Genomic DNA, 17092 nt, shown 5'->3' with positions numbered 1-17092 from the left:
AGGACGCATGCCAAATCTTTTCAGTCTCCTTAGGTTATGTCGTGCCCTCTTCACGACTGTCTTGGTGTGCTTGGACCATGTTAGTTTGTTGGTCATGTGGACACCAAGGAACTTGAAGCTCTCAACCTGCTCCACTACAGCCCCATCAATGAGAATGGGGGCATGCTCAGTCCTCTTCTTTTTCCTGTAGTCTACAATCATCTCCATTGTCTTGATCACGTTAAGGGAGAGGTTGTTGTCCTAGCACCGCACGGCCAGGTCTCTGACCTCCTCCCTATAGGCTGTCTCATCGTTGTCGGTGATCAGGCCTACCACTGTTGTGTCATCGGCAAACTTAATGATGGTATTGGAGTCGTGCCTGGCCATGCAGTCATGAGTGAACAGGGAGTACAGGAGGGGACTGAGCACGCACCCCTGAGGGTCCCCCATGTTGAAGATCAGCGTGGCGGATGTGTTGTTACCTACCCTTACCACCTGGGGGCGGCCCATCCGGAAGTCCAGGATCCAGTTGCAGAGGGAGGTGTTTAGTCCCAGGGTCCTTAGCTTAGTGATGAGTTTTGAGGGCACTATGGTGTTGAACGCTGAGCTGTAGTCAATGAATAGCATTTCCACATAGATGTTCCTTTTGTCCGTGTGTGAAAGGGCAGTGTGGAGCGCAATAGAGATTGCATCATCTGTGGATCTGTTGGGCCGATATGCAAATTGGGGTGGGTCTAGGGTTTCTGAGATAATGGTGTTGATATGAGCCATGACCAGCCTTTCAAAGCACTTCATGGCTACAGACGTGAGCGCTACGGGTCGGTAGTCATTTAGGCAGGTTACCTTAGTGTTCTTGGGCACAGGCACTATGGTGGTCTGCTTGAAACATGTTGGTATTACAGACTCGGCCAGGGACAGGTTGAAAATGTCAGTGAAGACACTTGCCAGTTGGTCAGTGCATGCTCGGAGTACACGTCCTGGTAATCCGTCTGGCCCTGCAGCCTTGTGAATGTTGACCTGTTTAAAGGTCTTACTCACATTGGCTACGGAGCGCGGGATCACACAGTCATCCGGAACAGCTGATGCTCTCATGCATGTTTCAGTGTTACTTGCCTCGAAGCGAGCATAGATGTAATTTAGCTCGTCTGGTAGGCTTGTGTCACTGGCAAGCTTGTGGCTGTGCTTCCCTTTGTAGTCTGTAATAGTTTGCAAGCCCTGCCACATCCGACGAGCGTCGGAGCCGGTGTAGTACGATTCGATCTTAGTCCTGTATTGACGCTTTGCCTGTTTGATGGTTCGTCGGAGAGCATAGCGGGATTTCTTATTAGCTTCCGGGTTAGAGTGCCGCTCCTTGAAAGCGGCAGCTCTACCCTTTAGCTCAGTGCGGATGTTGCCTGTAATCCATGGCTTCTGGTTGGGGTATGTAAGTACAGTCACTGTGGGGACGACGTCATCAATGCACTTATTGATGAGGCCAGTGACTGATATGGTGTACTCATTAATGCCATCGGAAGAATCCTGGAACATGTTCCAGTCTGTGTTAGCAAAACAGTCCTGTAGCTTAGCATCTGCTTCATCTGACCACTTTTTTTATTGACCAAGTCACTGGTGCTTCCTGCTTTAGTTTTTGCTTGTAAGCAGGAATCAGGAGGATATAATTATGGTCAGATTTTCCAAATGGGGGCGAGGGAGAGCTTTGTACGTGTCTCTGTGTGTGGAGTATAGGTGGTCTAGAGTTATTTTCCCTCTGGTTGCACATTTGACATGCTGGTAGAAATGACGTAAAACGGATTAGGTAAAACGCATTAAAGTCCCCGGCAACTAGGAGCGCCGCCTCTGGATGAGCGTTTTCCTGTTTGCTTATGGCCGTATACAGTTAATTGAGTGCGGTCTTAGTGCCAGCTTCGGTTTGTGGTGGTAAATAGACAGCTACGAAGAATACAGATGAAAACTCTCTTGGTAGATAGTGTGGTCTACAGCTTATCATGAGAAACTCTACCTCAGGCGAGCAAAACCTCGAGACTTCCTTAGATATCGTGCATCAGCTGTTGTTTACAAATATACATAGACCGCCACCCCTTGTCTTACCCGAGGCTGCCGTTCTATCCTGCCGATACAGTGTATAATCCGCCAGCTGTATGTTATTCATGTCATCGTTCAGCCACGACTAGGACCCACAATAAACACAACCAAGGCACAAAACTGTCAGCGTAACAACAACAAGGAGAGAGCTGTGACTTACTCAATGCAATTAAATGCTGGGGCCCATCAAAACAATAACGCAGCGGAGGCCGTGTTACCAGTACGATAGCCAGAAGAGAAGCACCTTGGAGGGGGATGTACAGGCCGGTGGAAAGCCAGGAGGGAGGCTGCGGGAGAGTCAAAAATAGTAAATCCATATAGTCTAAAGTCTCTTAAGCTGTTTGAAAAGACCGCCTGAAATCTTAGCCTGTGTTGGTGGGATGGAGTTTTGGCTTGCTTGGTGACATCACCAGGTGGTAAATTAGTGTATAGACCAATAAGAAAGAGAGTTCCAAACCTCATTGCCAATAACAGCTAGTTTTCTGTTTTCCCCTCCCCACTCAGACCATTCCCAGACAGTCCTAGCTAAATTCTTGCTTGAGAAATTGCTCTTTGCTAAGAAGTTATTTTTGTTTAGTTTTAACCATTTTTATTGAAAACAATCTAAGTAAGGAACATAAAACCTCTAAAAACGGACAGTCCCTGAAATAGGGCATTAGAATTACTTTTAAATGTATCTATATGTTTGCATTACTTATTTTATTGATTACCCACCGTTTTAGAAGTCAGAAAACAAACATCCAGACCTTCCTAGGACCAGGTCAACGTCGAATAAACATGTATTTGCCTCCCTCTGGTGGTCGGTTGCATCATTACATCCATTTATATCACTTCACTGCAAAATTACATCAAAGGGGCAGTCCTTAGAAAAACATTTATCCAGCTGGACTGCTTCACGGCACAGACATGGCAAAGCAATCGCTGAATTTGTCTCGAGCAGGCGGATCTAAATACATAACTTTCATAGCTCTATGATAAAGAATGCGACCTACACACTTCCTTAAACCTAAAATAGATACTTTTGTGTAGAAGTCAAACATTTGTTTTACGTTGGAGGCAGACACATTGCATAACAACAAAATGGACCCCTTTACATAGCGCTTCTCCCTTTGTCCCTTTAAAATGGCCCAAATGTTGATTAGACGTTCACAAATGTAACATATTTTGACTATCACTAATGTCATGATATGTTTGGTAAAGTAATAAAGAAGATGAAATATTTTGTGTAGATGTTTCTAAAACAGATTATAACTATACTGTACATGTATATGGATATTATAAAGTATAAAAAGGCTTATTCATTCACAATTATTATTATTATTTTTATCATACCATCCTATTTGTATATGGTGTATTATACTTTTATGGTGTACATATTCATGTTTTTTTCTCAGACATAAATAAACAATTCCAGGTGAAAGGTCATAGCTTTCTAGGGGTGAAACGCTACTACATTCATAAAATATTGCCCTCTTGCTAGATTGATGACTAAAACCATAGCGAAACAGTGCAAAATGGCTGTCAGCTCAACTGGTTGCTAAACCAAGCGGAGTTCAAGTTTGGCAGTAGTCCAAAAACATCCAAGGCGCAATGTCAAGTGGAAGGATGAAAGCAGCATTAGGCAGGTGTCTGCTCAGATAATGCCCCAGTGCAGAGCAGGGTGCCCAGGTATATCCAAGTAGGCCTCAAAAGGTTCAACAGAACAGTTTTTTATGTCTCCTTAAAAACTCTGTATTCTATATTGCACTATTGTCCACTGTGTTCACAGCCAGATGAAACAAAGGTAAAAGGAGACAAAAAATCCACCAAAAAGCTTTTCAACTACAACCACTGATCAGAGAAAAATACATGCTTGCTGCCATCTTGAAAAGGTTGCAGTGAAAAGAGGTTACCAGTAACTTACAGGCAGCTCATTGGTACGCAAGTTACTGTATTTAAATACTGATTTAAACAGATTTAAACAGTACACATGTTTGTTGTAGCCACGGACAAAAATATCTGATTCAACTCATTGAGGGCTTGATGATTAGTTGACAAGTTGAATCAGGTGTGCTTGTCTGGGGCTTTAATAAAAATGTGTACTGTTGGGGATATTCCAGGACTGGAGTTGGGAAACAATGATCAGTAAAAAAAAAAAAAAAGCAAATTAATTTACTTAGACTTCACGTAAATAGCGTCCGAGAATAGTCAATGTTGTGCTAGCTAGCTAGCAAACGCTAGCTAGAAAACTACATACAGTGAGGGAAAAAAGTATTTGATCCCCTGCTGATTTTGTACGTTTGCCCACTGACAAAGAAATGATCAGTCTATAATTTTAGTGGTAGGTTTATTTGAACAGTGAGAGACAGAATAACAACAACAAAATCCAGAAAAACGCATGTCAAAAATGTTATAAATTGATTTGCATTTTAATGAGGGAAATAAGTATTTGACCCCCTCTCAATCAGAAAGATTTCTGGCTCCCAGGTGTCTTTTATACAGGTAACGAGCTGAGATTAGGAGCACACTCTTAAAGGGAGTGCGCCTAATCTCAGTTTGTTACCTGTATAAAAGACACCTGTCCACAGAAGCAATCAATCAATCAGATTCCAAACTCTCCACCATGGCCAAGACCAAAGAGCTCTCCAAAGATGTCAGGGACAAGATTGTAGACCTACACAAGGCTGGAATGGGCTACAAGACCATCGCCAAGCAGCTTGGTGAGAAGGAGACAACAGTTGGTGCGATTATTCGCAAATGGAAGAAACACAAAATAACAGTCCCGGTGAGGACAGGGGAATTTGATAGGTCTAGACAAGAAGGCAAAGGGAGGACACCTTGGGGTTTTCCTACCTCATCAACTCCTACCTCCAACTTCACTCCATTTTAACTCCGATGGTGTAGAGCAGGGTTCTTCAATTCCGGTCCTGGAGGGCCGAAACACCTCTGTTTTTCATCCTCTCCTTCTAATCAGGGGCTAATTCAGACCTGCGACACCAGGTGAGTGCAATTAACTACCAGGTAGAAATAAAAAACAGAAGTGTTTCGGCACTCCAGGACCGGAATTGAAGAACCCTGGCGTAGAGCAAGACACTGTAGTTCTCCTGCGTTCATCGGTTGGATGTGTCAATTTTGCACAACTGACCTTCTTCTCGACCCGTTCTTTGCGCACTTGTCACGTTCGAGGTCGTCCACATTTCGAGGCGTGTTGTGCAGATGGGCAGATCTTAACATGATGCCTTAATTCTTGGGATAAAGAAATAATTGCACCAATGCATCCCATCCAAAAGTGAGAATGTTCCTCAACAGTGAAAACCCTTGCAAGGTTACATGATGGAATAAGAGTTTGTCCTATGATCATTTTAAGTGCTTGTCAGCAATCAAGTTTTCAAGATATGTAACTTTTCAAAATATAGAAATCATCCCCGTATAAAACAAGGTATCCTCCCTTTGCCTTCTTGTCCAGACCAATCAAATAATCTCTGAGCCCCCTGTTCTCGTCTAGTAGTTCAATGATCCGCTCCTTAGAGGCATGGAGCCGTTTACACTTCTCACAAGTGTATATGTCAGTATACTGTTCCTCTTTGACTACAATGAACATGTCACATGACTCACACTTCATTGCTTTTACCATCCAACTCCAATCAGCGTTCCCCGGGGCTACAACGAGCCAACTTCGACACGAGTCAAGCTTTGCCGGTGTCAGCCAGGCAGACTAGCTAGACAGGGCTAGCGTGCTAGTTCTGGAATATCAGTTCAGTCAGGAGACAGTAAAAATCCAGAAAATAGTTGCATTAAAATGGTGTGTAACAACAGCACTAACACTGCATTCCTGAAATAAAACACTAAAAGTAAATAAATACAATTTAAATAATTTAAAATAAATAACATTTAGCATAAAGCTTACTTGATTTTTTTGTTAATTATTTTCACTGCATCAGGGATTGCGTACACAGACGTTTCGGCTTTGCAGCCTTCTCCAGTGTGAAGGTACAGATCTTTTTCCATCCAAAACAGCAGATGTGCAACCAATGAGCAGCAGGTGCTTCTAATCAGGGTTGCCGCTCATCTGCCAATCAGGGATGTGGCTTCTCTGGTCTACCTGCATAGAAATTAGTCACAAAGATATACAGAATTATAGGGTATGGGATCAGGCACCAAGGGTAATTTGGGGGGCATCAGGCAATTGCCTTACGTGTCCGCTCACTTGGATACAAATTCATGAGATAGTTCAATCACTAAGGACATCTTGCTCGGTCATTTATAAATATGTGGGGCCAACTCATAAATGATATGCAAAATCTGATATGGACAGTTTCCTTGTGTAAATGTGGCCTATAGGAACGAGGTGAAATCTAGTTATTTGTTTAAAACTTCAAATAAAAGTTTAGAAGTATACAACACCGTAGCACGGACAATCTACTCACGTTCACAGTCTATATTTTTCTGTTTAACCTTTTATTTAACTAGGCAAATCAGTTAAGAACAAATTCTTATTTACAATGGCGGCCTACACCGGCCAAACCCGGACGACGCTGGGCCAATTGTGCGCCGCCCTATGGGACCGCCAATCAACCAATCGAACCAGGGTCTGTGGTCACGCCTCTAACGCTGAGATGCAGTGCCTCAGACCACTGCGCCACTCGGGAGCATCCGGCTTGCATCTGCTTTATACGGACCAGCATCACATGCGCACTAGGGGAGGAGCAGGGGCAGTGACGTCATCACGTCGTCCAAAAACATGGCAGACATTGGATGAATATAAAATGTTAATATCTTCGGCTGTGATAGAAAAATATCGGCCTCAGCGACAATTATTTGAATAATTCAATGGATGTTTTGTGCACAAAGGTGATGGCTAAAGTATCTTATTAGGAATTTTCAAATCTGACCTTTGTATGTGGCCGTCTGCGGATATTGTCTTTTTGGGCCGGACGTCAGTTAAACTGCAGTACCGAAGCAAAACTGTAGAAGCAGTCAAAACCGTGCTTCTAGACGGGAACCCTGGCCCCTTGACTGAATCACTGCTTAATTTTCTAATTCCCGTTTCCTGCTTCCTGCTTCCCGACAGGAAGTGATGTGTCAATGGTAGGTATACTATACATCGATTGAACGAATGAAATTCATTGAGAGAGGTTGGGGTTTGTATTTCACAGTAACTTACATGGGATTGGTGCAAGCAGGTTGGCTGCTAGGTAATGTGTTCACACATACGACATATTAATGAATATTTGCTGTTCTATGCTATATCACTTGCACTTCCAAAGGCTTCCAAACTGGCAGTGACTACAGGGCAAAACAGACCAAAACGCCCAGCCATTTAAGACTTGCTGCCACTCCAATCTGTCCCCTTTTTAATTGATGGGGCATTACTACCACATACCAGTTAAATTCTCACTTTATGGGTGAAAAAAAATATATAGCATCTTACAAGGCACGCCTCAAAATATGTTAATGAGCCAGAAACAACAACACCATGCACCCACTAGTGGTCAAAAGGTTTTTGGTGCTCCAAAAATACGGTATGGTACTGTATTCTGTGGGATGCAATTACAGTACCATTCGAAATACAGCCATTCTTTCCTAGCCCACAAAACCTTCCCACAATGCACCATCATTTACAGTGGGGAAAAAAAGTTTTTAGTCAGCCACCAATTGTGCAAGTTCTCCCACTTAAAAAGATGAGAGAGGCCTGTAATTTTCATCATAGGTACATGTCAACTATGACAGACAAATTGAGAAAATCACATTGTAGGATTTTTAATGAATTTATTTGCCAATTATGGTGGAAAATAGGTATTTGGTCACCTACAAACAAGCAAGATTTCTGGCTCTCACAGACCTGTAACTTCTTCTTTAAGAGGCTCCTCTGTCCTCCACTCGTTACCTGTATTAATGGCACCTGTTTGAACTTGTTATCAGTATAAAAGACACCTGTCCACAACCTCAAACAGTCACACTCCAAACTCCACTATGGCCAAGACCAAAGAGCTGTCAAAGGACACCAGAAACAAAATTGTAGACCTGCACCAGGCTGGGAAGACTGAATCTGCAATAGGTAAGCAGCTTGGTTTGAAGAAATCAACTGTGGGAGCAATTATTAGGAAATGGAAGACATACAAGACCACTGATAATCTCCCTCGATCTGGGGCTCCACGCAAGATCTCACCCCGTGGGGTCAAAATGATCACAAGAACGGTGAGCAAAAATCCCAGAACCACACGGGGGGACCTAGTGAATGACCTGCAGAGAGCTGGGACCAAAGTAACAAAGCCTACCATCAGTAACACACTACGCCGCCAGGGACTCAAATCCTGCAGTGCCAGACGTGTCCCCCTGCTTAAGCCAGTACTTGTCCAGGCCCGTCTGAAGTTTGCTAGAGTGCATTTGGATGAGCCAGAAGAGGATTGGGAGAATATCATATGGTCAGATGAAACCAAAATAGAACTTTTTGGTAAAAACTCAACTCGTCGTGTTTGGAGGACAAAGAATGCTGAGTTGCATCCAAAGAACACCATACCTACTGTGAAGCACGAGGGTGGAAACATCATGCTTTGGGGCTGTTTTTCTGCAAAGGGACCAGGACGACTGATCCGTCTAAAGGAAAGAATGAATGGGGCCATGTATCGTGAGATTTTGAGTGAAAACCTCCTTCCATCAGCAAGGGCATTGAAGATGAAACGTGGCTGGGTCTTTCAGCATGACAATGATCCCAAACACACCGCCCGGGCAACGAAGGAGTGGCTTCGTAAGAAGCATTTCAAGGTCCTGGAGTGGCCTAGCCAGTCTCCAGATCTCAACCACATAGAAAATCTTTGGAGGGAGTTGAAAGTCTGTGTTGCCCAGCGACAGCCCCAAAACATCACTGCTCTAGAGGAGATCTGCATGGAGGAATGGGCCAAAATACCAGCAACAGTGTGTGAACACCTTGTGAAGACTTACAGAAAACGTTTGACCTGTGTCATTGCCAACAAAGGGTATATAACAAAGTATTGAGAAACTTTTGTTATTGACCAAATACTTATTTTCCACCATAATTTGCAAATAAATTCATAAAAAATCCTACAATGTGAATTTCTGGATTTTTGTCTGTCATAGTTGACGTGTACCTATGATGAAAATCACAGGCCTCTCTCATCTTTTTAAGTGGGAGAACTTGCACAATTGGTGGCTGACTAAATAAAAAAATTCCCCACTGTACATGTATGCTGCAGTAAAACGTTTTCACAGTATTTTACTGTTGATAATACCCCACATTACTGTATAAATTACAGTTTTCCATCATAGTGTGGTCAGTCCTTGCATCCATCCATTAGCTCTGTCTAGGAATTAGAAAATGGTTCTATTTCTCCAGTCACAGTGGCGGGGTGGCCACTTCGTTGTTGGCCCTTTAGGCGTCGTTGTGCACCAAGCCCCAAACGATTCTCCAATGCCTCCTGAGACTACTGGAGTGATCCCACCTCTGCCACCAATGTAGTAGGGAGAGCTGCAGCGGTTGGGGACTGCACGAAAATGTATGCACTCACTAACTGTAAGTCGCTCTGGATAAGAGCGTCCGCTAAATGACTAAAATGTAAAACATTACACCATCTTTATAATCCTTACAAGGAAGTGATCTGTTCGTTAGAGTGTACTTGCACAGCACTACAGAGGGATGGCAAGGGGATGAAATTCTCTGTGACAGACATGAGTGGAGTGACAACAGTGACATCGGCAGAGTGGAGGTTTCTGATTGGCTGTTGGCTGTCCTGTCAGAGGGCATGCTGCGTATAAGGTTGGGAGGTACAGAGCGGGACACGCCACACACCTCCGGGGGCGCTGATTGGGAGGGAGGTAAGGATGGAAAGATGTAGCCTCTTCAGGATCTCTCTCTATATATTTGTGTAACTTCATGTCTGTAAATTTTTTAAAAACATTTTAGTCATTTAGCAGACGCTCTTATCCAGAGCAACTTACAGTTAGTGCATACATTATTTTTTTTTTTTTTTCATACTGGCCCCCCGTGGGAATCAAACCCACAACCCTGGCGTTGCAAGCGCCATGTTCTACCAACTGAGCTATGTGGGGGTAAGGATGGAGGAAGAGAGAGATCATACAGGGTCTTCAACATCCTCTCTCCCTCTCTCCTGCAGCTGAAACTATTTTAGTTGAGTAATTAACCATTTCAGGACAGGCTTTAGTGTCTCTATCTCTCTGACGATGTCTCTCCTGCCTCCCCCCACCTTCCCCAGTACAGAATGTTTGACGTGGATGAGAACTACACACGTGTGTCAGAGTTTGTGATCGTGGGCTTCCCGGGGCTCCATCCATCCTTCTTCCAGCTGGTGGCCTGGTTGTTCTGCTTTATCTATGTGACCACGGTGGTGGGGAACTTCCTGCTGGTAGTGCTGTTTGCCCTGGAGCGCAACCTGCAGAAACCCATGTACATCATCATGCTCAGCCTGGCTCTGTCAGATATAGGTAAGATACTCAGCCTGGTTCTGTCAGATATAGGTTAGATACTCAGCCTGGTTCTGTCAGATATAGGTAAGATACTCAGCCTGGTTCTGTCAGATATAGGTAAGATACTCAGCCTGGTTCTGTCAGATATAGGTAAAATGCTCAGCATGGTTCTGTCAGATATAGGTAAAATGCTCAGCCTGGTTCTGTCAGATATAGGTTAGATACTCAGCCTGGCTCTGTCAGATATAGGTACGATACTCAGCCTGGTTCTGTCAGATATAGGTAAGATGCTCAGCCTGGTTCTGTCAGATATAGGTTAGATACTCAGCCTGGTTCTGTCAGATATAGGTAAGATACTCAGCCTGGTTCTGTCAGATATAGGTAAGATACTCAGCCTGGTTCTGTCAGATATAGGTAAAATGCTCAGCATGGTTCTGTCAGATATAGGTAAAATGCTCAGCCTGGTTCTGTCAGATATAGGTAAGATGCTCAGCCTGGATCTGTCAGATATAGGTAAGATGCTCAGCCTGGATCTGTCAGATATAGGTAAGATGCTCAGCCTGGATCTGTCAGATATAGGTAAGATACTCAGCCTGGTTCTGTCAGACATAGGTAAAATGCTCAGCCTGGTTCTGTCAGATATAGGTAAGATGCTCAGCCTGGATCTGTCAGATATAGGTAAGATGCTCAGCCTGGATCTGTCAGATATAGGTAAGATGCTCAGCCTGGATCTGTCAGATATAGGTTAGATACTCAGCCTGGTTCTGTCAGATATAGGTAAGATGCTCAGCCTGGTTCTGTCTGATAAAGGAGTTGTGTTAGAATGTGTGTTCTGTTCAAATGTGTTCTCTCTCTCACTCTTTTCTTCCCCAATGTGACCGCTGAGGATGTTTATATGTGTCTGGCTGAGCACAGACATCAGTGAGAGAGGAGAGGTCATGAGAGAAAGAGTCTCACGTTAAAATGGGTCCCCATACCTCCCTCCTTCTTTAATCATGTGGAGAGTACCTCTCTGACAACACAGTCATGTACAAATCTGTTATCAATCAGTGATTTCTTCCATCCAAGAAAGAAAGAGTATTTAAACAGGGTAAATGTGTCTAATTTCCCTCTTAGAGAGAGGCTAGTGACCCAGAGTGTTTCCATAGGGAGAGTGTTTCCACGGTGATAGCCCAATACTGGTGGGACAACGGGAGGATCTCCGTCCATACCTGTCTGTCTCAATAGTCTAACGTGGTCTCCTCTCCTCTCCTCTCCTCTCCTCTCCTCTCCTCTCCTCTCCTCTCCTCTCCTCTCCTCTCCTCTCCTCTCCTCTCCAGGTTTTGCCACAGTGGCCCTTCCCAAGGTGATAGCTCGGTGGTGGTGGGACGATGGAAGGATCTCCTTCCATACCTGTCTGTTCCAGGAACAAATGATCCACTACTTTGGAACGCTCAACTCTCTCATCATGATGAACATGGCTATGGACCGGTACCTGGCTATCTGTCACCCTCTCAGGTAACATAGATCTACCTAACCCTAACCTTAAGTCTCTCATCATGATAACCATGGCTATGGACCGGTACCTTGCTATTCTTCACCCTCTCAGGTAACATAGATCTACCTAACCCTAACCTTAACTCTCTCATCATGACAACCATGGCTATGGACCGGTACCTTGCTATTCTTCACCCTCTCAGGTAACATAGATCTACCTAACCCTAACCTTAACTCTCTCATCATGACAACCATGGCTATGGACCGGTACCTTGCTATTCTTCACCCTCTCAGGTAACATAGATCTACCTAACCCTAACCTTAACTCTCTCATCATGATAACCATGGCTATGGACCGGTACCTGGCTATCTGCTACCCTCTCAGGTAACATAGATCTACCTAACCCTAACCTTAACTCTCTCATCATGACAACCATGGCTATGGACCGGTACCTGGCTATCTGTCACCCTCTCAGGTAACATAGATCTACCTAACCCTAACCTTAACTCTCTCATCATGATAACCATGGCTATGGACCGGTACCTGGCTATCTGCTACCCTCTCAGGTAACATAGATCTACCTAACCCTAACCTTAACTCTCTCATCATGATAACCATGGCTATGGACCGGTACCTGGCTATCTGCTACCCTCTCAGGTAACATAGATCTACCTAACCCTAACCTTAACTCTCTCATCATGATAACCATGGCTATGGACCGGTACCTTGCTATCTGCTACCCTCTCAGGTAACATAGATCTACCTAACCCTAACCTTAACACTCTCATCATGATAACCATGGCTATGGACCGGTACCTGGCTATCTGCTACCCTCTCAGGTAACATAGATCTACCTAACCCTAACCTTAACTCTCTCATCATGATAACCATGGCTATGGACCGGTACCTTGCTATCTGCTACCCTCTCAGGTAACATAGATCTACCTAACCCTAACCCTAACACTCTCATCATGACAACCATGGCTATGGACCGGTACCTGGCTATCTGTCACCCTCTCAGGTAACATAGATCTACCTAACCCTAACCTTAACTCTCTCATCATGATAACCATGGCTATGGACCGGTACCTGGCTATCTGTCACCCTCTCAGGTAACATAGATCTACCTAACCCTAACCCTAACACTCTCATCATGATAAACATGGCTATGGACCGGTACCTGGCTATCTGTCACCCTCTCAGGTAACATAGATCTATCTAACCCTAACCCTAACACTCTCATCATGACAACCATGGCTATGGACCGGTACCTGGCTATCTGTCACCCTCTCAGGTAACATAGATCTACCTAACCCTAACCTTAACTCTCTCATCATGATAACCATGGCTATGGACCGGTACCTGGCTATCTGCTACCCTCTCAGGTAACAACAACAACATCAACATCATCTCAATAATATGCGTTCTGATGTGATTGATGAAAAATACATACAAGTGTGTTGGGAGGGATTCATTCTTGTTTTGGTCCTCTCCCCTTCTCCATCCCTCTCTCCCCCCATCTTCCTCTCTCCATCTCTCTCTCTCCCCCATCTTCCTCTCTCCATCTCTCTCTCTCCCCCATCTTCCTCTCTCCATCTCTCTCTCTCCCCCATCTTCCTCTCTCCATCTCTCTCTCCCCCCCATCTTCCTCTCTCCATCTCTCTCTCTCCCCCCATCTTCCTCTCTCCATCTCTCTCTCTCCCCCCATCTTCCTCTCTCCATCTCTCTCTCTCTCCCCCCATCTTCCTCTCTCCACTCTCTCTCTCCCCCCATCTTCCTCTCTCCATCTCTCTCTCTCCCCCATCTTCCTCTCTCCATCTCTCTCTCTCTCCCCCATCTTCCTCTCTCCATCTCTCTCTCTCCCCCCATCTTCCTCTCTCCATCTCTCTCTCTCCCCCCATCTTCCTCTCTCCATCTCTCTCTCTCATCATCTTCCTCTCTCCATCTCTCTCTCCCCCCATCTTCCTCTCTCCATCTCCCTCTCTCCCCCCATCTTCCTCTCTCCATCTCCCTCTCTCCCCCATCTTCCTCTCTCATCCCTCTCTCCCCCATCTTCCTCTCTCCATCTCCCTCTCTCCCCCATCTTCCTCTCTCCATCTCCCTCTCTCCCCCATCTTCCTCTCTCCATCCCTCTCTCCCCCCATCTTCCTCTCTCCATCTCTCTCTCTCCCCCATCTTCCTCTCTCCATCTCTCTCTCTCTCCCCCCATCTTCCTCTCTCCATCCCTCTCTCCCCCCATCTTCCTCTCTCCATCTCTCTCTCTCCCCCATCTTCCTCTCTCCATCTCTCTCTCTCTCCCCCCATCTTCCTCTCTCCATCTCTCTCTCTCCACCCATCTTCCTCTCTCCATCTCTCTCTCTCCCCCCATCTTCCTCTCTCCATCTCTCTCTCTCCACCCATCTTCCTCTCTCCATCTCTCTCTCTCCCTCCATCCCCTGCTCTCTCCTCTCCAGATATCCTGTGTTGATGACCAACCGGACTATGAGTGGTCTAACAGTCTTTTCCTGGATGTCAGCCCAAGTCGCACCTGTCATCCTCACCATAGACTTCAGCAGGGTACTGTCATGATACGGATGGGTTGGTTATTTAGCGAGTGTGCCACTATGGGGCAAAACAGACGCGGTTGGCCTAGATTGTTGACAACATGTAAACTGTATTTCGTCTCCAAATTAATTGCACATAAACGAGCACTTGTTGTCTCTCAAATACATCGCTACAGTTGTTGGATAGCTAGATAGCGAATTTCAGCCACATTAGCATAGACATGACATGAGTCCAAAACACCTCAAAACAAGACATGGTATTTACAACAAGATACAATGAGCTGAAACCGGCCACCTACGATTCCCCACATGGCAGCTTCTGGTCATTGTTGCTAGTGATCTGACTGTTCAGAATCACAACACCACATGGAACTCTGCCTCATCGATGCGCGCATCCTTTTCGTGACGTTGTCTATATGGTAATAATGTTACTACAGGCAGTACATTCACATTTACGTCATTTAGCAGACGCTCTTATCCAGAGCGACTTACAAATGGGTGCATTCACCTTATAATAGCCAGTGGGACAACCACTTTACAATATTATTTTATTTGTATTTTATTTGTAATAGTTTTTTTTATATTGTTATTATAAAAAAAAAATGATTTTTTTTATTTCAAATATTTTTTATTATTATTTTTTTTACAGTAGAGGGCAGCATAGACTTCACCAGGGTTCTGTGATTACATAATAATACACTGTATAATGATAATACTGTAACTAAAGCCATCCAGTGGGCCTGACAGCTAGAGGACAGCATAGACTTCACCAAGGGTAGCACATCACAAAACAAAGTTCCAAAGCACAACTAATCAAATTGACATGTCTTTATCACACAAAATAAAATGTGTTTCAATAAGAACAGAAATGTAAGCATTTTTGGGGCCCAAGTACAGAACTTCTAGGGAAAACACATGCTGCAGCCAGGGGAGGATGGGCCAACGAGCCTTGAAGACGGGTTCCTCTCAAATGTCCTCCTCCTGGGGAGTTGTTCCTTGACACTGATTCCGTTTGCTCTTTGTGATCTAGGTTACTGTTTTAAAGGACATTGCTGATGTAAAAAAGGCCTATAAATAAATCTTATTGATTGAGAATGACACCATATCTCCTCTAAGCTTTTCCTAGCTTCACCTCCCAGAAAGCAGCGTTCTATGGACCCAACCTGATTCTTCAAACGTTTGGCATCTAGGCCCGGGTTCCGTGCTGCTGATGTAAAAAGCCCTTTAAATTACATTTCAACTCACTGACAATGACATTGTTTGTTTTTAATCTCCCAGAAAGTGGCGTTCTGTGGTCCCAACCGTATCCTCCATGCCTACTGTGATGCTGCTTCACTGACTAAGCTGTCTTGCTCCAACATGGTGGCGATCCACGAGAGCTCCTATGGGATGGCCATGTTCGTCCTCCTCCTCCCATTCTCCTTCATCATCTTCTCCTACGTCAGCATCATCATCACCGTGATGCGCATGGCCAACGCACAGGTCAGAGAAAGGGGTTGTTGAGGGTGGGGGTGGGCGCTTGGTGGGAGGAGGGGTGGGGGTCCCTAATTCCTGTCTGTGTCCCTAATTCTAACTACTCTCTCCTGACCCTAACCTTTCTCCTAACCCACTGCGTCTCTCTGTCCTGACGCTAACCTTTCTCCTAACCCACTGCGTCTCTCTGTCCTGACCCTAACCTTTCTCCTAACCCACTGCGTCTCTCTGTCCTGACCCTAACCTTTCTCCTAACCCACTGCGTCTCTCTGTCCTGACCCTAACCTTTCTCCTAACCCACTGAACGCTTTTCTCCTCCTTTCTCCTCTCTCTAACCCAGGGCAGACTGAAGACCTTCTCTACCTGTGTTACTCAGGGATGTGTCATCCTCATTTACTACATCCCCCGCTTCGTAGTCTACTCCACTCCCTACATCCCCAACCTGACAATGACCCCTGACCTCCGCATCGCCCTCAGCCTCGTCTACAGGTAGGTAGACCACAGGTTAGAGAGGCGGGGTCTGGGGTTGGGGGAAAAGACACAAGACTAATTTCCGTTCCAATCAAATGGACAATAAACAAACCCCTTAAATCCCTAAACCCCTTAATCTGCTCCAGGCGGCGTGTGTGTTTCTCGGGAGGAGTTGGGATAAAAAAGGAAAAAGATTTCAGTGTTTCTGTGACAACTGACAAAGTAAAGTCATCTTCTAAAGTACCTATTCTACTCTACAGCCTGTTTCCCCCGGTCGCCAACCCGTTCATCTACTGCTTCAGGACCAAGGAGATCAGAGCCATCCTGGGGCGCTGGAGACAGGGCTGGAGGAACAGCGTGACAGAACCGAGTAAACACAACACTGTGGCTGTTATCACTGGATGAGATACCACACGCTGGGGGTTATGGGCGGCAGGTAGCTTAGTGGTTTAGAGCGTTGTGCCAGTAACTGAAAGGCCTCTGGTTCTAATCCCCGAAGCCGACTTGGTGAAAAATCTGTCGATGGGCCCTTGAGCAAGGCACTTAACCCTAATTGCTCATGTAAGTCGCTCTGGATAAGAGCGTCTGCTAAAATACTAAAATGTAAAATGTATAGGGTTATATAGCCGTTAGATATTACTATTCT

At 45.0% G+C, this 17092-nt stretch overlaps 1 protein-coding gene across 1 annotated transcript; it reads left to right on the top strand.

The window, feature by feature from the left end:
• Positions 1 to 372: 372 nt before the first annotated feature.
• LOC121580123 (olfactory receptor 1-like) lies at positions 373 to 16872 on the top strand. The gene is made up of 7 exons (XM_041895176.1): positions 373 to 387; positions 10296 to 10500; positions 11802 to 11979; positions 14413 to 14515; positions 15781 to 15984; positions 16316 to 16464; positions 16707 to 16872. The coding sequence occupies exons 1-7, from the start codon at positions 373 to 375 to the stop codon at positions 16849 to 16851; spliced, it is 999 nt and encodes a 332-aa protein (XP_041751110.1). The 3' UTR covers positions 16852 to 16872.
• The last annotated feature ends 220 nt before the right edge of the window (positions 16873 to 17092 follow it).

The sequence above is a fragment of the Coregonus clupeaformis genome, chromosome 13 (assembly GCF_020615455.1).
Source record: "Coregonus clupeaformis isolate EN_2021a chromosome 13, ASM2061545v1, whole genome shotgun sequence".
In the NCBI taxonomy this organism is placed as follows: domain Eukaryota; kingdom Metazoa; phylum Chordata; class Actinopteri; order Salmoniformes; family Salmonidae; genus Coregonus; species Coregonus clupeaformis.
This window is presented reverse-complemented; position numbering and strand designations above follow the sequence as displayed.

Coding starts and splice junctions, on each gene's coding strand:
- LOC121580123 (XM_041895176.1), top strand. Junction 11,980..14,412: donor GCTATCTGTCACCCTCTCAG/GTAACATAGATC, acceptor TCTCCTCTCCAG/ATATCCTGTGTTGATGACCA. Junction 16,465..16,706: donor GCCCTCAGCCTCGTCTACAG/GTAGGTAGACCA, acceptor TCTACTCTACAG/CCTGTTTCCCCCGGTCGCCA.